Here is a 23642-nt window from a genome sequence, read left to right as displayed (position 1 = left end):
TCAAATATATCATTTCTTATTGCTCAAACTTTCACTTTACATTCTATGGTAAATTTCAGCCTCTTAGTCCTATTTAACTTTTGGTAGAGCACCTTTTGTGACCTGCTTTGATGGCCTCCCTTTGGCTTAACCAAGAAACTAGCAGATATTCTGAATGATGCTTGGTCTGCGATTATTCTTGGTAAAATTATAGCTGCAAATTTATTGTTAAGAACAAAGGCCTTGGACCTGCCTCTATTTTTAAGGTAATGGAATCTCTATCAAAATGATCCTGAGTACAGTGATTTTGGTAAAATTCATAATATTGGTTAAATGTGAAGAAATTCTTTCTAACAAGTCTTGATCCCAGCAGATTCTCTAGAAATAAATTCCCTAAAGCGGTGGTCCTTAACTAAGTGTGGGCAACAAGAATCACCCTGTAGATCAAGAGTAGTCAGTTTGTAGTACGGTTTGGACATGTGCATTTGACCAGTCTTTCTAGATGATTCTCACGTGTACCCTGCTCTTAAGCCACCTGCTTTTATTTTCTTCCTGAAAAGTTGATGATGTTTTAAAATGAAATAACAATAGTCCTTCTCTGGGCTGTTATTTACAGAACTTTCACTTTCTGGTACTCCTATACAGAATGGCATAATTCAGAGTCAGCTTTTCATGATTATGTTATAAGAGACTGGGTACTCAGTGCATAGTGAGAACTATAGTTCTGAGTTTGTATGTTAATTATTCTGATCCCCTTGAACTTTTCTGGCAGTAATTTGTGAGTTAGTCGAAAGTAGTTTTGTAGCAATAAATACCTGTTTTGTTGACTATCGGCTAGTTCCTTGTTTTTTAACAGCTGCTCACCTTAGTGTCAACCTTCTGAGCTACTTATATGGTTAAGATCCACGTGCTGATTTTATGAAATTGAAAGGCTACATATATTTATCTGATCTCTGTGTTCTTCCCAAGAGCCTTGTAGGAACATTCTTGTGGGTTTCACAAGTCATATGCTAGTTTAGTGTTTTAAAATTGGGCTATAGATACTCCTGGGGGAACAAAAGACATCCCAGGAGGTATCTTGATGGCATTCTGGACAAAACAGTTTTAAAAGAATGAACTTCTAGATAGTGATACATATGTACTTTATACTGAAATTGATCTGCCTATATACTAGTTCTTTCCCATCTTCTTTATCATAATTGCCCTTTTACAAAAGCTAGGCATATGACTCACCAACTTCAGGCTAACTGGTGCTTTTCCTTGGTGTAAAAAACTCTGGGCTTGAAACAAAGGAGAACTTCTAAATTTTTGGTACCAGAACCCAAAGTATAGCTTCTGTCATTTTGGGGTTTGCACATATTTCTAGCCAACATGAAGTGTGGCAATGATAAATGAGTTATTTTTGCCCATGTTGGGATGTTCTAAATTCAGCTACAGGATTGTGCAGTTATGGGGAATTATGATATTTTCCCATTAATATTCTCACTGCTTCCATTCCTGAATGATTGTCAAAGAATGAACTACCCCTGAAGAAGAGTTCAAGAGTTTTGTTTAAACCAGCGGTCCCCAACCTTTTTGGCAAAAGGGACCAGTTTCATGGAAGACAATTTTTCCACAGACCGGGATGGGGGGAGGGATTGTTTTGGGATGATTCAAGCGCACTACATTTATTGTGCACTTTATTTGTATTCTTAGTACATTGTAATATATAATGAAATAATTATACAAATCACTATAATGCAGAATCAGTGGGAGCCCTGAGTTTGTTTTCACTTGCCACTCACTGATAGGGTTTTGCTGTGAGCCTGCAAGCAATTGATTTATTATGGTCTCTGTGCAGTCAAACGTCTCTGCTAATCTGTATTTGCAGCCACTCCCCAGCCCTAGCATCACTGCCTCAGCTCCACCTCAGACCATCAGGCATTAGATACTCATAGGAGTGCGCAGCCTAGATCCCTTGCATGAGCAGTTCACAGCAGGGTTCATGCTCCTATAAGAATCTAAGAATCTAAAGCCACCGCTGATCTGACAGGAGGCAGAGCTCAGGCGTTAATGCGAGTGATGGGGAGCGGCTGTAAATACAGATGAAGCTTCGCTCACTCGCCCGCTGCTCACCTCCTGCTGTGCGGCCCAGTTCCTAACAGGCCACAGAGAGATAACAGTCTGTGGCCTGGGGGTTGGGGACCCCTAGTTTAAACTGACAAAAACTGAGAAAGTTCACCTACTGAAGAACCTCTCCATAGGAAGTCTGAGCAAAAGGACACTAATCTGAGATGGAGGTTTGAGGTGCAGAAAGAAAAACAAAGAAAATGATAAAAGTCTGGGCAAACATTTTTTTAAATGACTGAAAAAAATAGTAATAATAACACTTATTGGGATTTAAGAAAAAATATGTTTAAAATACCAGGAGGAGGAACCAAGATGGCGGAGTAGAAGGACGTGTGCTCACTCCCTCATGTGAGAACACCAGAATCACAACTAGCTGCTGGACAATCATCGACAGGAAGACACTGGAACTCACCAAAAAGATACCCCACATCCAAAGACAAAGGAGAAGCCACAATAAGACAGTAGGAGGGGTGCAATCACAGTAAAATCAAATCCCATAACTGCTGGGTGGGTGACTCACAGACTGGAGAACACTTATACCACAGAAGTCCACCCACTGGAGTGAAGGTTCTGAGCCCCACGTCAGGCTTCCCAACCTGGGGGTCCAGCAACAGGAGGAGGAATTCCTAGAGAGTCAGACTTTGAAGCCTAGTGGGAATTGATTGCAGGACTTCGACAGGACTGGGGGAAACAGAGACTCCACTCTTGGAGGACACACACAAAGTAGTGTGCGCATCGGGACCCAGGGGAAGGAGCAGTGACCCCAGGGGAGACTGAACCAGACCTACCGGCTACTGTTGGAGGGTCTCCTGCAGAGGCGGGGGGTAGCTCTGTCTCACCATGAGGACAAGGACACTGGCAGCAGAAGTTCTGGGAAGTACTCCTTGGCATGAGCCCTCCCAGACTCTGTCATTAGCCCCACCAAAGAGCCCAGGTAGGCTTCAGTGTTGGGTTGCCTCAGGCCAAACAACCAACAGAGAGGGAACCCAGCCCCACCCATCAACAGTCTAGTGGATTAAACTTTTACTGAGCTCTGCCCACCAGAGTAACAGTCAGCTCTACCCACCACCAGTCCCACCCATCAAGCCTCTTAGACAGCCTCATCCACCAGAGGGCAGACAGCAGAAGCAAGAAGAACTACAATCCTGCAGCCTGTGGAACAAAAACCACATTCATAGAAAGATAGACACGATGAAAAGGCAGAGGGCTATATACTATATGAAGGAAAAGATAAAACCCCAGATAAACAACTACATCATGAAGTGGAGATAGGCAACCTTCCAGAAAAAGAATTCAGAATAATGATAGTGAAGATGATCCAGGACCTCGGAAAAAGAATGGAGGCAGAGATCGAGAAGATGCAAGAAATGTTTAACAAAGACCTAGAAGAATTAAAGAACAAACAAACAGAGATGAACAATACAATACCTGAAATGAAAACTACAAAACAAGGAATCAATAGCGGAATAACTGAGGCAGAACGGATAAGTGACCTGGAAGACAGAATGGTGAAATTCACTGCTGCGGAACAGACTAAAGACAAAAGAATGAAAAGAAATGAAGACAGCCTAAGAGACCTCTGGGACAACATTAAATGCAACAACGTTCGCATTATAGGGGTCCCAGAAGGAGAAGAGAGAGAAAAAGGACCAGAGAAAATATTTGAAGAGATTATAGTTGAAAACTTCCCTAACATGGGAAAGGAAATAGCCACCCAAGTCCAGGAAGCGCAGAGAGTCCCATACAGGATAAACCCAAGGAGAAACACACCAAGACACATAATAATCAAACTGGCAAAAATTAAACACAAAGAAAAATTATTGAAAGCAGCAAGGGAAAAACAATAAATAACATACAAGGGAACTCCCATAAGGTTAACAGCTGATTTCTCAGCAGAAAATCTACAAGCCAGAAGGGAGTGGCATGATATACTCAAAGTGATGAAGGGAACAACCTACCATGAAGATTACTCTACCTGGCAAGGATCTCATTCAGATTTGATGGAGAAATCAAAAGCTTTACAGACAAGCATAAGCTAAGAGAATTCAGCACCACCAAACAGCTCTACAACAAATGCTAAAGGAACTTCTCTAAATGAGAAACACAAAAGAAAGAGGACCTACAAAAACAAACCCAAAACAATTAAGAAAGTGGTCATAGGAACGTACATATCAATAATTACCTTAAACGTGAATGGATTAATAAATGCTCCAACCAAAAGACACAGGCTTGCTGAATGGATACAAAACCAGACCCATATACATGCTGTCTACAAGAGACCCACTTCAGACCTAGGGACACATACAGACTGAGAGTGAGGGGATGGAAAAAGATATTCCATGAAAATGGAAATCAAAACAAAGCTGGAGTAGCAATACTCATATCAGATAAAATAGACTTTAAAATAAAGACTGTTACAAGAGACAAGGAAGGACACTACATAATGATCAAGGGATCAATCCAAGAAGAAGATATAACAATTATAAATATATATGCACCCAACAGAGGAGCACCTCAATATATAAGGCAACTGCTAACAGCTATAAAAGAGGAAATCAACAGTAACACAATAATAGTGGGGACTTTAACACCTCACTTACACCAATGGACAGATCTTGCAAAATGAAAATAAATAAGGAAAGATAAGCTTTAAATGACACAACAGACCAGATAGATTTAACTGATATTTATAGGACATTCCATCCAAAAACAGCAGATTACACTTTCTTCTCAAGTGTGCACAGAACATTCTCCACGATAGATCACATCTTGGATCTATCAGGATAGATCACAAATCAAGCCTCAGTAAGTTTAAGAAAACTGAAGTCATATCAGGCATCTTTTCTGACCACAAAGCTATGATATTAGAAATGAATTACAGGAAAAAAACCGTAAAAAACACAAACACATGGAGGCTAAACAATACATTACTAAATAACCAAGAGATCAGTGAAGAAATCAAAGAGGAAATCAAAACATACCTAGAGACAAATTACAATGAAAACACGACGACCCAAAACCTATGGGATGCAGCAAAAGCAGTTCTAAGAGGGAAGTTTATAGCTATACACACAAGCCCACCTCAAGAAACAAGAAAAATCTCAAGTAAACAATCCAACATTACACCTAAAGGAACTAAAGAAGAACAAACAAACGCAAAAGTTAGCAGAAGGAAAGAAATCATAAAGATAAGAGCAGAAATAAGTGAAATAGAAACAAAACAGTAGCAAAGATCAATAAAACTAAAAGCTGGTTCTTTAAGAAGATAAACAATTGATAAACCATTAGCCAGACTCATCAAGAAAAAGAGGGAGAGGACTCAAATCAATAAAATTAGAAATGAAAAAGGAGAAGTTACAACAGACACCGCAGAAATACAAAGCATCCTAAGAGACTACTACAAGCAACTCTATGCCAATAAAATGGACAACCTGGAAGAAATGGACAAATTCTTAGAAAGGTATAACCTTCCAAGACTGAAACAGAGAGAAACAGAAAGTATGAACAGACCAATCACAAGTAATGAAATTGGAACTGTGATTAAAAGTCTTCCAAGAAACAGAAGTTGAGGACCAGATGGCTTCACAGGTGAATTATATCAAACATTTAGAGAAGAGCTAACACCCATTATTCTCAAACTCTTCCAAAAAATTGCAGAGGAAGGAACACTCCCAAACTCATTCTATGAGGCCACCATCACCCTGATACCGAAACCAGACAAAGATACTACAAAAAAAGAAAATTACAGACCTATATCACTGATGAATATAGATGCAAAAATCCTCAACAAAATACTAGCAAACAGAATCCAACAACACATTAAAAGGATCATACACCACGATCAAGTGGGATTTATCCCAGGGATGCAAGGATTCTTCAATATACGTAAATCAATCAATGTGATACACCATATTTACAAACAGAAGAATAAAACCATATGATCATCTCAATAGATGCAGAAAAAGCTTCTGACAAAATTCAATGCCCATTTATGATAAAAACTCTCCAGAAAGTTGGCATAGAGGGAATCTACCTCAACATAATAAAGGTCATATACGACAAACCCACAGCAAACATCATTCTCAATGGTGAAAAACTAAAAGCATTTCCTCTAAGATCAGGAATGAGACAAGGATGTCCACTCTCACCACTATTATTCAACATAGTTTTGGAAGTCCTAGCCATGGCAATCAGAGAAGAAAAAGAAATAAAAGGAATATAAATTGGAAAATAAGAAGTAAAACTGTCACTGTTTGCAGATGACATGATACTATACATACAGAATCCTAAAAATGCCACCAAAAAATTACTAGAGCTAATCAATGAATTTGGTAAAGTTGCAGGATACAAAATTAATGCACAGAAATCTCTTGCATTCCTATACAGTAACGATGAAAAATCTGAAAGAGAAATTATGGAAACACTCCCATTTACCACTGCAACAAAAAGAATAAAACACCTAGGAATAAACCTACCTAGGGAGACAAAAGACCTGTATGCAGAAAACTATAAGACACTGATGAAAGAAATTAAAGATGATACCAACAGATGGAGAGATATACCATGTTCTTGGATTGGAAGAATCAATATTGTGAAAATGACTATACTACCCAAAGCAACCTACAGATTCAATGCAATCCCTATCAAGTTACCAATGGCAGTTTTTACGGAACTAGAACAAATCATCTTAAAATTTGTATGGAGACACAAAAGACCCCGGATAGCCAAAGCAGTCTTGAGGGAAGAAAATGGAGTTGGAGGAATCAGATTCCCTGACTTCAGACTATACTACAAAGCTACAGTAATCAGGACAATATGGTACTGGAACAAAACAGAAACAGAGATCAATGGAACAAGATAGAAAGCCCAGATAGAAACGCACACACCTATGGTCAACTAATCTATGACAAAGGAGGCAAAGATATACCATGGAGAAAAGAGAGTCTCTTCTATAAGTGGTGCTGGGAAAACTGGACAGCTACATGTAAAAGAATGAAATTAGAACACTCCCTAACACCTTACACAAAAATAAACTCAAAATGTATACAAGACCTAAATGTAAGACCAGACACTATAAAACTCTTAGAGGAAAACATAGGCAGAACACTCTTTGACATAAATCACAGCAAGATCTTTTTTGATCCACTTCCTAGAGTAATGGAAATAAAAACAAAAATAAACAAATGGGACCTAATGAAACTTCAAAGCTTTTGCACAGCAAAGGAAACCATAAACAAGACGAAAAGACAATCCTCAGAATGGGAGAAAATATTTGCAAATGAATCAACGGACAAAGGATTAATCTCCAAAATATATAAACAGCTCATGCAGCTCAATATTAAAGAAACAAACAACCCAATCCAAAAATGGGCAGAAGACCTAAATAGACATTTCTCCAAAGAAGACATACAGATGGCCAAGAAGCACATGAAAAGCTGCTCAACATCACTAATTATTAGAGAAATGCAAATCAAAACTACAATGAGGTATCACCTCACACCAGTCAGAATGGGCATCATCAGAAAATCTACAAACAACAAATGCTGGAGAGAGTGTGGAGAAAAGGGAACCCTCTTGCACTGTTGGTGGGAATGTAAATTGATACAGCCACTATGGAGAACAGTATGGAGGTTCCTTAAAAATCTACAAATAGAATTACCATATGATCCAGCAATCCCACTACTGGGCATATACCCAGAGAAAACCATAATTCAAAAAGACACATGCACCCCAATGTTCATTGCAGCAGTATTGACAATAGCCAGGTCATGGAAGCAACCTAAATGCCCATCAACAGACGAATGGATAAAGAAGTTGAGGTACATATATACAATGGAATATTACTCAGCCATAAAAAAGGAACGAAATTGAGTCATTTGTTGAGACGTGGATGGATCTACAGACTGTCATACAGAGCGAAGTAAGTCAGAAAGAGAAAAACAAATATCGTACATTAACGCATGTATGTGGAACCTAGAAAAATGGTACAGATGAACCGGTTTGCAGGGCAGAAGCTGAGACACAGATGTAGAGAACAAACGTATGGACACCAAGGGGGGAAAACCGCGGTGGGGTGGGGATGGTGGTGTGCTGTACTGGGCAACTGGGATTGACATGTATACACTGATGTGTATAAAATTGATGACTAATAAGAGCCTGCAGTATAAAACAAACAAACAAAAAAAAACAAGTAGTACTAAATTTTCTTTGGGTTATTTGTATGGAAATATGTTAATATAAATGTTTCAGACATTACATGAAATTTCTAAAAATCTTATATGTTCTGGTATAATGTTATAAGTCATAATTGTAGTTATTATTTTAAAATGTATATGTCAGAAATAACTAAAAAAAAAAATGTTTAAAATACCAGACAATAATAGTATATATGCCAAAAGAAAAATTAATGGAGTCAAAGCATTCTAAGGTCCTTATGTTATCCAGAAGAAAGATAATAATTTTGTTTTAGATCTTTGAAACTCATGAATTAAGCATGTGTGTTTTAATTTATCTGAAACAACAGAATCAGAGAGTAAAACTTTTAAATTAATAGAGGGAAAAAATAAAATAATTAAATTAATTTAAATGAAATTAATAATAGAATTTAAAAGGCACAAGGGGTAAAAACAGAGAACATATGAAAGGAGCCCAAATTAGGATAGATTTATATCCAGTATGGAGTTTACATGCTAGTGGAAGAAACATACAAGTGAAATGAATAAATATGTACATAATTTCATGTAGTATTGTGCTATGAAGAAAAATCAAATAGGGTAAAGCATTAGGTGGTGCTTAGAAGAAGACTATTTTTAGATAAGGGAAGATCTGAGAGAAGAGGGGAGGGAGCAAGATTCTAAGGCTTTTTATCTTGAGCAAGAGAAAAGGTTGAAAAGAGAAGAGGAGACAGAAAAGAGACTGAGAAGAGACAGGTGATGTGGGAGGAAAACCAGAGTATGTCCCGGTGAAGAAATGTTTGAACAAGGAGGCCACGGTCAACTGTGAAATGAAGAATGTTTGGTTAATTTTCTACACACATCTTTCCCAGACCTGGAGAACAAGGGCCAGGCTCAGTATTAAGAAGAGTTGTCATAGTCTCATTAGGCATATATAAACCCAGAGAGTGGCTAAGTGCAAGGACTCTGAAGCCAGACTACCTGAAGTTGACTCTTGGCTCCATCTCTTTCTGGTTGTGAGCTGTGTGGTCTTAGGCAAATTATTTGACCTCTCTGTGCTTTGGTTTCCCCATCTGTATGATGGGGATAGTAATAGCACTTGTTTTCTCTGTTTGTTGTGATTAAATGAGTTAATATTTATAAAGCACTTAGAATATACCTGGAATATAAAGTAATCACCATGTATGTCCTTGTTAAAAAGAGAAAAATCCCTAAAATGGCAAAGATAGGAAGGACAACTTTGCTTGAAAGTATAGACTTGCATTCTCAGTAGGTTCACTCTGGCACAAGATTTAAGTAATTAAATTATCAGCATGACTGATAGGATAATTATATTCTGATCAATATACAGCACGAAATAAACATGTCTGGTTCTTCTTTACTGTAGTATCTTGAATTCAAGGTGTATTTTCATATAAAATTATATTTCAGTGTCATAAGGAATATTCTTTAAACGCTTAGTGGTTCAGATCCCTAACCTGTTACTCTTTTCCAGCTGGATTATTCCCTCTTCTCTTTTCAATCTAAAATAAACTCAGATGAAAAGTGACAACAATATAATTTTCAGTCTCCACATTAATAGAATAGCTTAATACTTTCTTGGTGTTAGCTATGTAAGGAGCCAAACAAAACATTTCCGGTGTAAAATACTGAAGTAGGTGCTTCAAAGCATTCATAAAAGTTTATGACTTTTACTAATGTGAAAGATAAATGCATGTAGTTGAGATGATTACACAAGGGGAGTATATAGCTAATGAATGATATGGTAAGTGTTATAAAAGATAAGGCAGATCTCACTACTGGTTCTAAGAAGTTTCACGAATGAAGCTCACTTCATTCGTGGGTCTGGGTAAAGGAGTCATTACAGTCACTACATTTTAGGATATGCAAGGACTCAAACTATCTTTAATGCAAACTTCCTTAGGAAATTACTAGAGAAAGTACTTCAGCAAAATGAGGAAGTAAACTAAAAGGAAGATACTACATCCAAAAAACCAGGGCTCCAACATAAGATAGGGGCAAAGGGAAGTCCCAGGATAACAGTTATTCAGCAGGACTAGAGGGTCACTTGCACAGACCAGAGCAAAACAATAGAGGAGTGAGGGACGGAAAATCTGAACTGATAGGGGATTTAAGTTTCAGTGTTTCATTTGATGTGACAGATGTTTAAGGTATAGGATCCCTGGAACATTTGGAGAAAACAAGCAATGGGTGAATGAAAAACACCATCACCAATAAAAATAGGAAAATAAGGCAGTTATAAACTTGAGGGGGACAGGTGTAAAAAACCGAAATACTCGTATCATATTACTTGTCTCTGAAGTCACTATTTAACAGCCATGATAAAGTAAATACTAACTGCTGACTTACACAAAAAATTGTTACAAAACTATTGGCAGAATGGGGTGGAGAGGGGGTTAAGAGACTTAATCCTCAACTACTCTAATTCAGAAGGTCATTTCTATGCCATTAAAAAAATAAATAGCAACATATAATTTAGAAACAGGGAGGTAGATTCCAATAGAAAGAGCCAAAAAAAGTTGGAAGTATTGCCCCTGAGGAGTGAGAGTTGAGGGAGGGTGTTTGTGGAGGGGTTAGGAAGGGATTGATGTTTTTCAGTGTAGACCTTGAAAAAGCATTATATGGAACAAACTTCTGATTAAAAATTAAAGGAATGGACGGAAAAATCAGAAGACTTTGAGATCATATGCAGGGTCCCAATGGAATAGCAATGAGAGCTTCTGTCAAGCTCCTCATGGAGCTTCTGTCTACTAGAGCAAATAGACAATGAACAAGAAAATAAATATATAGAAGAGATACAGACTGGAGTAACAAGTGGTGTGAATAGAAAAAAACTGATTGTGTGCTAGAAAATGGTGGTGAGGAAAACAAAGGGCAGCTACTTCAGTTGTTTGTCAGGGAAGGTCTTTCAGAGATGAGCGAGACTTGAAACACATGGAGCATAAATCAAGGAAGGATGTGTATAGACTCCCAGGCAGGAAAGGCTGGTGGGTCTAGAAACTGTTAGAATGCCACTGTGGCCAGGAGCAACAGGGGTGAGCCAGAAGGCTCTAAAGAAGGTTGAAGAGGAGGGCCCAGATCACCTTGCTATAGGTATAAATTTGGGGAGTCCTCAGAGTACAGATATTTAAAGCCATGGGTGAAGAGTGTAAATAAAGCATTCCTCGCCCAGAGGAATTCCAGCATTTAAGAGGAAGAGCCAGTAAAGGAGATCGAAAAGGTGGGGTCTGTAAGGAAAGGCACAGCCAGGAAGTCTGAAAACTTCCCCAACAATTCCCTAACATTTTTATTTGTCATTTTCCTAAAACTGCCCTATAGTTTGCATTTCTGTTGACAAAATGCATTACAATTTAGTTTTGAGATTTTAGCGTCAGTTCCAGAGGTATGTGGAGATACTCGTATCCTAGAAAAATCAATTTACAATTACCTGAAAAGTTATTTACTCATCCCCACTGTAAATTATACCAGTGTGGCCCGGAACCTTTGTTCGAATCAGTTACAGGGGTCCTCCTCTCTGCTCTTGTGGGGTCATCCGAAAGAGTGCTAGGATTTCAACCGAGATGTCCCCGTGGTTTATCCTCAAGACTGTGTCCCCCGCCCCCTTTGAGAATAAACAACACTCCACAACACTCCAGCTTGCACTCTTCAGTGTTGGAAGGAAATCGAACTCGCTGCCTTGCCCACCGCCTAGGGCGCAGCACTGAGCGGTAACCGTCACGGGCATCGTGATGCGGTTGCGTCGCTTTTGGGGCCCCTGAGATTAGAAGCCAGCGAGTCATGGCCGCGGGCTGCACCGTCCCAGGTAAATCGACAGAGCGCTGGGCCCGGACCTCGGAAAACCAGCGCCAGATGAAAGGTGAGAGTCGACATAGGGAGGCAGAGGCAGACGGAGGCAGCAGCGAGATTCAGGACGCCGAGTGCTCAGCTTTCCGGGAGGACCCGGGCCTACGCCCGCCCGAGGACTGTTGATGCGCCGCCTCCGTGCGCCCCTCGTCAAACGGCGGCGGTTACTGCTTCCGAGGTCATTTGACTGGGACGCGTCTTTCGGTGCAGACTTGGCGCGCGCCTGCAGTAGCGGCACCAACCTGCGCCCAAACTCGGGCAAATGACTTACCTCTGCCCTCGCCCAGTGCTCGGCTACCATTTCCTTCCGTCTTTGCTCCGCTCTGTGTTTAACGGCGCGCGCCAGGCAAGACCGAGAACGGAGGCCGCAGGGCCCTCCTGGCCAGGTTCGTCCCTCGATCCCACCCCGCGGGGGGGACGTGTAGCTCCCGGCGCTCCGGCCGCTGACCAGCGCCCGCAGTCTGAGCCGAGGTTGCCGCAGCGCCAGTAATGTCGGGGCCCAGGCTGGAAGGACACGGCGTAGAGAGGCTGGGTGTAGGCCGGCTGACCCCGCGCCCGTCCCCTGGCCGCAGATGGGGCGGGCCAACAGGCAGGGCCGGAGGAAGCCCTTGGGCTTTGGGCGTTGGGGGGGAGTGGGAGGGACCGCAGCCCCAGCGGCGCGGGAGCGAGTTCATTCGCGTCCCCTCATGGGGAAGCGAAATGGTTTTCTATTTTAGGGTGAGGGCAAGGCCAGAGAAGCTGCCACTAACTTTGGATCCATGCGTTGAGTTTGGAAAGCTTGAAAAGGCTTAGTACTTTCTGTTCCCAGATCTTTTTCGAGGAGGATTTCCAGCCCCAAATTTGAGACCCATCTCCCCTCTCAGCCAGAACCGTGGGCTCGTCCGGGGGGGGGGTAGGGAGGGCGGGGCGGGGAGTTGTTGGCGGGAAGTTTAGAACTGGCGCGCTGCGCTCACCCTGCTGTCTCTTGTTCCGCCTGGTCCTTTGTGCTCACGTTCTGCCGTGCCATGCCCTGCTCTCAAGAGGCGCAAATCATCTCCCCCAGCAAACGGGCCCGGCCTGCGGAGGAGGGCGGCATGCGGCTCCGCTTTGTCCGGCTTTCGGAGCACGCCACCGCTCCGACCAAGGGGTCCGAGCGCGCCGCGGGCTATGACCTATACAGGTGAGTGGGCACTCTGTCCGCCCGCGTACCCGACGAAGGCCGGCCCGGGCGAAGAGGCTGAGAGGGCCGCCTTCTGTCCCGTCATCCTTACCTCTTGCGGAGAAGTCCCAGTTCCTGAGGTATAGCGCTCTCAGCTTAGCTTACATTCCAGCCCGCTGCTGCCAAAGCTTGAAACAGCCGCTTAAAAGTACAGAAACAAACGCTTTTTGCATTATATAGGGTTTCTGCCTTTTTTTAATGTTGAAAATTTTAGCTTTCCTCTTTAGCATAAATTAAATACGGATTTGGGCAGAGTGTGGAGTGGTAAATACCAGTGAATGTCCGCCCAGGTGTTATTTATTTTGCAACATTTATTGCGCCCTTTCTAAGTGGAAAGTAGAGATGAAGAAGGCCCACTTTGGCCTTCAGGGAGTGGCCTGAGAATGATGCTGTGCTCAGTAGAAAGAAAAGCCACGGTAGGAGCCTAGGTTCTTAGGTAATAAGGTAGCTAAGAAAGATTAATGAAAGTTGCTTCTACCTTTAAGGGTTAGTAACATTTCTCTATATGTCCATATTTAGGTTCACTCCAAGGACTGGAAATTTCCAAAAGGGTCCAAATATGAAAAGCAGGGATGCTGGTAATACTACCATCTTCTCTCTTGTACAGCACTTTTTACCTGTACTAAAAACTGCCACATGTGCTATTGTATTTAATACTCAACAACAATCCTGAAGTAGATGAGTGGTACTTTTTACAGATGTGGGAGTTTGTGAAGAGATGAATTAATTGCCCAAGGGCTTGAATGTAATAGAATTTTGGACCCTGAATTCAGTGCTTTTTTTTTTTCCACTTGACTACTGTCCCCAGTTCTTAGAACCATTAAGGTAGGTCAAAAGTGATATTGGGGAGGAGGGGGTGTTGATTACATGACTAAATCCCAAGCCTTAGGATTTATTTTAAAGCATCCCAGATAATTCTAATGTGAGAACCACTGGTCTAAGTCATACGTACCACAGAAGGGAAGAAAGGAGTATGTGATGATAGTGGGAGAAAAGAAGGAAAAAGAAAAGTGAGGTATAGACTGTTGTGGCTGAAAGCTGTAGTCCTTTATTTTCATGAATAAAAGTAGAGTGATATACATTGACTACGCCATATCTGGGCGCTGTTGTGAGTCTTAGGAGAGACTTCGATTTAAGATACTTTGTAAGCATCCTCCTAACACAGGTGACTTTCTGTATACTGAAAGAGACATGGAAATATCTCTTCGATAAATTAGAGTTTTAACTATTTCAAGAGAGGAAATTCCAATGAAAGAAGTAAAAATATAGCACCACTTTACCAGTCTTAATTAAGGGCTCAAAAGTAACTTCCAGTTCTGCTTATTGTAAAATCTCTTAAATTTCTATCAAGGAGAGGGCTACAGTAATAACAAAGTAGCAGTATTTGGTGGGTGGACCTTAGAGAATCAGTTCCTCAGTAGTGTCCATCTCCAGGGCCTGTTCACAGTGGTCAGCTCTCTCCCTCAGCCAGTGAAGTTCATGGCCACCGCTTGGTAAGCTTGGTAAACTACCAAGACCAGAACAGATGCAACACAGCTGAACCAACGCCCCCCCCCCCGCCCCACCATTTATGTTGGCCATCTATTTTCTCCTTTCCTTCTACATGTTTTCCCCAACGATTAGAGGATTGTTGTGAGAATAAAATGAGTTATACAAAGCAATTAGAACTGTGCCTGGCACACAGTAAGGGCTTAATAAATGTTAGCTATTATTTGCTATTATCTACCCTTCTTTCTTGGTTCTTTATTTTCCCCTTTTCATACCATGTTAGTGAAGCATATACCTTTTAAAGTCTGCCTTTCAGCCCCCTCCTGCTAAATAATTACCTCAATTTGCCAACAAAATTTTGTTCAGGGGAGAATACATTTACATGTCACCTCTTTCACCAAAAAATGCACAGAGAATTACTATATCTAAATACCAGTTATCTTTCATTATTTTCCTAGTGCCTATGATTACACAGTACCACCTATGGAGAAAGCCCTTGTGAAAACAGACATTCAGATAGCTCTTCCTTCTGGGTGCTATGGGAGAGTAGGTAAGTGATTTGAGACACAGGTAACTTTGTCAGGCTCTTCCTTTGTGACGTGTTCTTTTATCTTAGTTTCATTTGGGGTATAAATGAGGGAAGGGATATTGCTCAGCCTGTGTCCTAAAATAAAGACATGCCACCTGTGATGGCAACTGCAGTCATTTGAAAACTTTCCTTTACGTATCTACTTTTGCCTCTATCGCTTTGCTTTTTTTTTTTTTTTTCTTTCAATTCCTTACTTAAGCTTTTAGGACACTCACATTGGCCCAGGAGGTTGTTTTCACAACTACTCACTGTGAGAAAAACTGAAAGTATAGGTGATTTTTAACTGGTGCTTTTTCCAGTCTTATACCAACTCCCCCTTCAAGGATCAGATTGCATATGAAGTCAGATTTCTTTGTGAAGGTGGTGTTTGTTTTATAAGAAAAAAGAGGCAGGTTCAGGATAATGGCACATGGCATCTTATGAGAGTAAAGTTTCTAACCCCTGAAAACATCAGGCCCCTTAGCCTTTCCCCCTTTGGGTATCCTCTCATGGGGTGTGCTAGGTAAGGGATGCGCTTCAGTGCACTAGAGGGAAATGCCTCACAGTGGGAGGAGAGAGGACAAAATGCAGGTCAAGTCGACAGGTTTGACTTTTCTGCCCCGAGTCAGTTGTCACTATAGAAAGAGTTTAAAACTTCTTTTGAAGAGCATAATTACTTGCTGACTAAGTTCAGAGTAAACATAAAGGAGCAAATGGAACTGTGATCCCTGGGGGAGTCTTGTTAGCCACGAGTCAGAGAACTGCTAATACTTCAGCCTTTAAAAGAAAAATGAGATGAGCGCTCTCTTCATCTCTTTTTGCCAGCACTGACTGCATTTTTAGTGTATTTTGGGGGGGCAGTTAGGAGATGGGGTGAAATAACAGTGAAGGCAGGAAGGTGTAGCATTTATTGACAAAGTGCCTGATACAGGTTATTCTGGAATAAAATACTAGAAGTTAGGGTAATTAATGGTAGGCCTGATGCTCAAGTCAGCAAGAATAAGGTATAAACTTAGCTTCTTACTCTGGTTCATTTGTTTCATACAAACATGTCTTTTGGCATCTGAATTATGAGTAGGAGTTCCAAGTTCTAGGCTAAGCTCTGCTACTCTGGTTGCGTTTATGCCTCTCTCTCTCTCTGCCTTCTTTCCAGTATGATGTTCCCATCCTGCATGTTCCCATGTATGTCTGTTCCCATACTGCAACATGCTCTGATTTCCTACCTTAAAATAAAAGTCCTCTTCCTCTGCCCCATGTCCCTGCCAGCTACCATCCTCCCTTTGTGACCAGACATCTGGACAGAGTTGTCTACAGTTTTCCCCACTTGTTCACCTCCCAGTTCATTCCAGCAGTCCACAGCTTCACCACCATAGATCCTCAGTTGCCTAAAGACATGCTGGAGTGGTTTAACTTGGTTTTGAATTAAACCTTGTCAACATTTTCTAAACTGTTCTTTTCTACTTTGGTAATACAATATGATAAATACATTTTTAATTCAGAGCCATCTGCTAAGGTTAAGATTAAGATACGGATGTTATAGGAGATGAGAGTGACATGCTTAAATTGTGTCAGTTATATTCAGTATTGCCCTTCCCTCTTAAGACAGTCAATTTCTCCTTTTTTGTTTTGTAGCTCCACGTTCTGGCTTGGCTGCAAAACACTTCATAGATGTAGGAGGTAATATATTTACATTTTTATTCTGTAAATATTTGCAAGTGTTTACTTTGTCTTTGCTTAAGAGGCAGTAATCAAATGACAAATTTTATTTTTATCAAGAAAAGAAAATGATTTTTGTTGTGTCTTGCCTTTTAGAAATTTCTATCTCTGAAGTTACAACTATGATATAGTTTTAAATGCTATTTGAGAATGTCTAATTTTTTAATGACCATTATGTGAAATGCATGTTATTTTCCTAATAAGCTAGACACTATCTGACAGATAGGATTTTGCCTTGGTTTAGTGATAATCTGCATTTAGTCCAAAAATGACTCTATTCATAGAAGGAAGTTTGTTATTATAAGGAAAGGAAAAGCTTTTATATCATTATTTAAGCAACTGTAGTGAGTGCTTCTCTAACAAGACATCCTGGCCCTCGGATAAGTGGGTATGCTAAATTCTCCACCTCTTGCCGTTTTTACAAAGCTGCTTTTTTTTTTTTTTTTTTTTTTGCGTTACGCGGGCCTCTCACTGTTGTGGCCTCTCACTGTTGTGGCCTCTCCCCTTGCGGAGCACAGGCTCCGGACGCGCAGGCTCAGCGGCCATGGCCCACGGGCCTAGCCACTCTGCGGCATGTGGGATCTTCCCGGACCGGGGCACGAACCCGTGTCCCCTGCATCGGCAGGTGGACTCTCAACCACTGCGCCACCAGGGAAGCCCTACAAAGCTACTTTTTAACAGACCAGGAAACTGGCTCAGAAATGAGCCCAAATTGGGACTTCCCTGGTGGCACAGTGGTTAAGAATCCGCCTGCCAATGCAGGGGATAGGGCTTCGAGCCCTGGTCCGGGAAGATGCCGCAGAGCAACTAAGCCCGTGCGCCACAACTACTGAGCCTGTACTCTAGAGACCGTGAGCCACAACTGCTGAGCCCACATGCCACAACTACTGAAGCCCATGCGCTCTAGGGCCCATGCTCTGCAACAAGAGAAGCCACCACAATGAGAAGCCCGCACACCGCAATGAAGAGTAACCCCCACTCACTGCAGCTAGAGAAAAGCCTGCACGCACCAACGATGACCCAGCACAGCCAAAAATAAATAAATGAAAAAATTTATTTAAAAAAAATGAGCCCAAGTTGATACGTTAAAAACTGGAATCCATCCATATTATTCCAGTCCCCTTGTTCTTTCCACTGCAGTTAAATACTGTGAATCACCCTGCCCCTTCCCTCCACCAGCCGAGCCCTGCCCTGAATTAGCTCACTGTTACCTGCACTTCAGGGGTTAACATGTGGCTAAGGCCTGTCCCTGGGCTGTCTCCCCATGGCGTCACTAGATGGTGCTGTGGGGCAAATCGGGAGCCTAAAAGTAGGTCTTAGGGACTGAAGAGGAGCAGAGTTTGACTGAGACGGACAGACCTCAGGGGCTGAGGATTGCCTGGGTTCAGTTATGCTTGACTTTCAAAACTACTTTTACAAGGTCAGTATGGTCACTTAGGCCTATAACTTAAGGATGTAAAAGATTGTATATATTTTTAAATAAATTTCAAAGGGTTGTGAAAGGAACATGGGCTTTGGAATAACAACAGGATTTGGGCCCCAGCTTTGTCGCTAACAAGCTAGTTATTACTTAACTTTTCTGAGCCTCAGTTTCCTTATCTGTAACAATGAAAATTAGTGTGCTTGTCCCTGAAGGATGGGAAGATTGAATGATAATGTATCTGATATTTCCTGTCCCTTAGGGACTTATCAGACCTTTTTTTTTTAAATGGAAACTTTTTCCGACTTTGTTACTAATTTTTGCTCTGTTTAAAACAATCCTCTGAAAAAATTTCATGTAAAAGCAGTGGAAAGTTAGTTTGCCTGGTGGTTGGTGTGGTATTATTCACACAGTCACATTGTGGTGTGTTCTTGGATGCATAGTATCTTAGAAATGTCTCTTAGGCACAAGTTTATCATAGTTGGCCACAGTTTTTATTTCAGAAGAGGGATGTTGTTAGAATTCCCAGGCTGTAAATAAGGGTCAAAGGGAAAAGTTGAGTATGCAGGATTCCGTTCAGAATTCACATCTGGTAGGTGGGGATAGTTTTCACTAAAGAGGGTTTCCAACAAATGACATGCCAAAATCTTGACACAGTAAAACTTTTGCCTGAAGTCAGTTAATCACTCTGCCAGTTCCAATGCATGATTTTTCCAGTGATAACTTCAAAATACTTTCTGCTTTCTCATGAAGAGAAATATCCCTGATGTTTATGTCCCTTATGTAGAAAAGGAATAAGTCTTGTGTTTTTCTTGAAGGTCAGTTTGCCTTTGAGTAATAAGTAATAAATGAACTTAGAACTATTAGATTTTTTTTTTATACTATTGGCATTCATACTTAAAAAAAAAGAAGGGCCTTTTTTTGGTTATACATTTTAATTGACTTCAAATTACTTCATTTCTTTTAGTTAAGGACTTTTCAAACTTCTGTGTGCCAAGCATAAAATCTAGGTAGATAATCTGGCTTTGCAGAATTCAAGACACCCAAACATATAAGTGTGATAGGACTACTTTACAGATACATAGCAAAGGCCTTTACAAAAAGGAGTGTTTTTGTATTGTAGAAGATACCATAAAGTAAACAAATAAATACTTGCAAGTCATATGAGAAAGAGTTAAATACCCAAACAGATAAGAAAAAAACAAAACTGATCATAAAATGTACAAGAGGATGAGCAAATGTGTGATGCACGTAAGGAGGAAAAAAGCCGAGCCTCACTAGTCATCAGGGAAATGTAATAAAGCCACGAGATACCAGTTTTTACTCACCACGTTGGCCAGAATTTAAAAGATTGCTACTATCTGGTACTGTCAGGGAGTTTGGAAATGGGCATTCTTAAATGTCACTGATAGAAATTTGAATTGCTATACCTTTTTTGCAAAGTTATCTAGCGATATCCATTAAAATTTTAAATATACGCACCCTTCAACCCAGGAAAGTGCTTTTTTGAAACTATTTGATGAGAATAAAAAACACTAATACTCAAGAACGTATGTAAAGAACTGCCTTGATTATTATGGGGAAAATGTGAAAACGACCTGAATATCTGATGTTACGTAAGAGAATAGTTACATAGAAATAATGGTGCTGTATTTCCATATCTTGGATCTAAAACAATGACTTTTAGATATATTACTCCCCAAGGATATCAATAATATTTTAGGTGAAAGAAAATGTGTAAAATGTATTATTGTAACTTTGGCTACCTGAGGGAGGGTCGGGGAACATTATTGGCCTTTACTTCATATGTATTTGTACTATTTGGGTAATGAAACAAGAGTTCAGAAGTCAGCCCACACTGCCTTCATCTAATGCATTCTAGGTGAATGAGTGCTAGCCTGTACTTCAGCACTCCCACATGGAGATGCCAAGGCCTCGTGTGGTCATTTGTTCCGGCATGGGAGGCATGGAATGACCTGCTACTGAGGGGTTCCTTCATTAACTCTGATCTAAACTGTTCCTGCAGCTGAAACTTTCTACATCTAGATAATATAGAAAACAGCTGGTCTCATTTTTATATCCATTCTTTCAATAAATATCAAGGACTAATTTAATGATCAACTGGCAGTGGGGAAAGATGCCAGACTTCAGTATTTTTTGAATTGGTCAAAGTTTTATTGCTGTAGAACCAGAAAAGAATACTGTTTCCTTCAGTCTAGACATGATATGAACCACTTTCAGCCACTTTTATACTCACCCTTCTCACTGTTAAAAATATGTTTATCTTTAATTTAAACTCTTAAAAGTGTTGTATCAGGAACCTTTTAAGAAGTGCTTAAGTTCAGTTTCACTTACCCCTAGTAATTCATGCATAAACCACAGGGGTTCATTTAAACTACTCTAATCCACTGGAAAAATCTAAAATGTTGGTTTTCTGAATATTTTTCCCCATGGTGGAACTTTTTAAAATTTTGCTTTTTTTTCCCCCTACATGAGAAAATTGAAAGGGGATGCTTACCCTTGTTCTAAAAAAGAAAAAAAAAATTTTTTCAGTTGACCTTCAAATAATTACGAGTCTGACCAACCAGCATTAGTACCCATTGAGCTAAATTCCTGATTCTTTTTATTTTCTTTTTTCTTCTTTGATAAGAGTTTTGTTTTGTTTTGTTTTTTAAAGAAGTGAGGTGTTAATGAGAAGCTGTAAGATGTGACATGGAGCTACGTTTAATTAGATTCACATGAATCCTATCCAGCATTTTACAAACTGGGGGGAAAGAATTATCATGTATAAAAGGAGACAGGCACTGAGGGGGATGAAGCGGGTAGGAGAGTGACTGCTAACAGACAGGGGGTTTCTTTTTGCGGTAATAAAAATGTTCTAAAATTGATTGTGGTCGTGTTTGCACAACTTTGAATATGCTAAGAACCGTTGAATTGTGAATTATTTCTCAATATTAAAAAAGGAAATGAGAAGGCCTGGTGCACCTATATTGTCTGTGCTTGTGTTTATGGAAATGTTTTGGATTCTTGGCCCAAAGATAAATGCTAGCAAGTCTGGTAAATGTACTTCTCTGGCTCAAGTTTCTCTCCTGCAAAGATTTGCTGCCTTTGTGTTTATAATCTCAAACAGGTACTAATTACACACGGTTCTGTGTAAAAGTGTACTCATTATTAAGCTTATGTGCTAATGTCTTCTGAGAGATGATGCTCTGAGAAAGGCTGGTAGCTTAAATTAAAAGAAGAAGAATGTGAACTGAACGATTCAGCTCCATTTTCATTATAAAAATGGAATGTTCTAATATTTGCTAGACTGCTGCTTAACATTGACTTATTCTACTGCAGATCTTTAGGCTTTTTGACATTTTTATTTATGACTCAATCATATTTCAATCTGGATGTTAGTGGGAAGTTGCTACCAGGAGAAGTCTTTAAAACCCAAATCATAATTTTCTCTTAGTCTTTTGGGCAGGTGTGCCACAGATAGACAGTAGGATTGGAGAGAGCAATTCAGGATGACTTGTTTGAGATGCTAAGTGCCTACTCCCAATTTAGAGTTGTTAGTGGTCACCATTTGTAAGGATGACAGGTTGGAAAATTAGGACCACTTTCTTAATTCTTCTTTGCATTTTAGTAATTTCTTAGTTTTGAGGCTTTACATAGTACCAGAGCAAGATTCACATATTCGTTGTAAGGATAAAACTCTCAGAGCTACTTAGGAATGATTCTGAGGTAATCATATACCCTTAATCTTTCGGTACCATAAACCAAGCTAATATTTTTTTTCTTTTTTCCAGCTGGTGTCATAGATGAAGATTATAGAGGAAATGTTGGTGTTGTACTGTTTAATTTTGGCAAAGAAAAGTTCGAAGGTATGTCAAATATGTGCAGTCACATAAGTGCAGTGAGTTTTCCAAGTTATGTATGTCTAAGTAACACATACTCCTCTAAATCTCATTGTACTGTACAAGACAGGATACAGAGAATGCATCAATACCAGTAATAAATTGTTTTGTTTTTTCCTTTGAAGTCAAAAAGGGTGATCGAATTGCACAGCTCATTTGTGAACGGATATTTTACCCAGAAATAGAGGAAGTTCAAGTAAGTATCCTAAAAGCTGAATAGGGAATACATGATGTAACACCTTCAGTGAAGGAAAAATAAAAGTTTGTAACTAAATACAGATCTTCCTCGACTTAACAATGGGACTACATCCCAATAAATCCATCATAAGTTGAAAATATCTTAAGTTGAAAATGCACTTAATACGTCTAACCTACCAAACATCATAGCTTAGCCTAGCCTAACTTAAACATGCTCAGAATGCTTACATTAACCTACAGTTGGACAAAAGCATCTAACACAAAGCGTGTTTTATAAGGAAATGTTGAATATCTCATGTAATTTATTGACTACCATGCTGAAAGTGAAAAATAGCATGGTTGTATGAGTACAGAACAGTTGTGTTATCAGTGGTTCACCCTTGTGATGGCGTGGCTGACTGGTGGCTGCAGCTTGCTGCCATTGCCCAGCATCACGAGAATATCACACTGTATATCACTAGTCCATGAAAAGGTCAGAATTCAATATTTGGGACACAGTTTTTACCGAATGCAAATCACTTTAGCACCATCATAAAGTCAAAAAATCATAAGTCAAACCATCCTAAGTTGGGGACCATCTGAGGTAGAATATGTGACTATTCCTATTTTAGGCAAAATTTAAATCTTAGAACTTCTTGAAATTGTTTTCCATAGCTATTATACAGCATTACTTTGGATAATAAACCACTTAAATAGTCTGAAATTCTACTGTTCCCTTAGCTTTTTTGGAACTTATTCAATATTTTAATTTATGAAACTTTAAAAATTTAATTTTCTGTAATCTCCTTTCTGAAACAATGCTATAGCAAGAATAAAAGTCTTACAAATTTGGAGCTGGAGAGAACTGAAAGAGCATCTGAAATTAACTACATGGCTTACTACCTTTATGTCTTTTCAGGTTTTAGATGACACTGAAAGGGGTTCAGGAGGTTTTGGTTCCACTGGAAATAATTAAAATTTATGACAAGAACAGAAAATGAGAAAATATACTTTTTTCCTTGAAAATAAAGGCTTTGCTTAAAGTGTT

The 23642-nt window shown here is 40.0% G+C and overlaps 1 protein-coding gene and 1 long non-coding RNA gene across 4 annotated transcripts in view; one reads left to right on the top strand and one right to left on the bottom strand.

Moving 5' to 3' along the window:
• The window catches only part of LOC114904542, a 21403-nt gene extending 8764 nt beyond the window's left edge, over positions 1 to 12639 (bottom strand). The window contains exon 1 of the long non-coding RNA XR_003795979.1: positions 12397 to 12639. This is a non-coding gene — a long non-coding RNA (uncharacterized LOC114904542). The remainder of the gene's footprint in view (positions 1 to 12396) is intronic.
• DUT (deoxyuridine triphosphatase) lies at positions 12045 to 23642 on the top strand. 3 transcript variants are annotated; one of them, XM_029238609.1, is made up of 8 exons: positions 12222 to 12511; positions 12934 to 13017; positions 13146 to 13284; positions 15270 to 15361; positions 17012 to 17056; positions 22310 to 22384; positions 22543 to 22613; positions 23514 to 23637. In XM_029238609.1, exons 1-8 carry the CDS (start codon positions 12388 to 12390, stop codon positions 23568 to 23570), a joined length of 687 nt encoding a protein of 228 aa, XP_029094442.1. In that variant the 5' UTR covers positions 12222 to 12387; the 3' UTR covers positions 23571 to 23637. The 3 variants fall into 3 exon arrangements, with proteins under 3 accessions (XP_029094441.1, XP_029094442.1, XP_029094440.1); XM_029238608.1 differs by lacking the exons at positions 12222 to 12511; positions 12934 to 13017 and adding an exon at positions 12045 to 12138 and having other exon boundaries at positions 23514 to 23642; XM_029238607.1 differs by lacking the exon at positions 12934 to 13017 and having other exon boundaries at positions 12227 to 12511.

The sequence above is a fragment of the Monodon monoceros genome, unplaced genomic scaffold (assembly GCF_005190385.1).
Source record: "Monodon monoceros isolate NGI ecotype Baffin Bay Population unplaced genomic scaffold, NGI_Narwhal_1 Super_Scaffold_21, whole genome shotgun sequence".
NCBI classification, from domain to species: domain Eukaryota; kingdom Metazoa; phylum Chordata; class Mammalia; order Artiodactyla; family Monodontidae; genus Monodon; species Monodon monoceros.
This window is presented reverse-complemented; position numbering and strand designations above follow the sequence as displayed.

Excerpts from the sequence above, each read along its gene's own strand:
- DUT (XM_029238609.1), top strand. The coding sequence starts at position 12,388 with ATGACTTACCTCTGCCCTCGCCCAGTGCTCGGCTACCATTTCCTTCCG. Across the intron at positions 13,018-13,145 it reads TGGGCTCGTCCGGGGGGGGG|AGGCGCAAATCATCTCCCCC; the intron begins GTAGGGAGGGCG and ends CCTGCTCTCAAG. Across the intron at positions 22,385-22,542 it reads TGGCAAAGAAAAGTTCGAAG|TCAAAAAGGGTGATCGAATT; the intron begins GTATGTCAAATA and ends TTTCCTTTGAAG.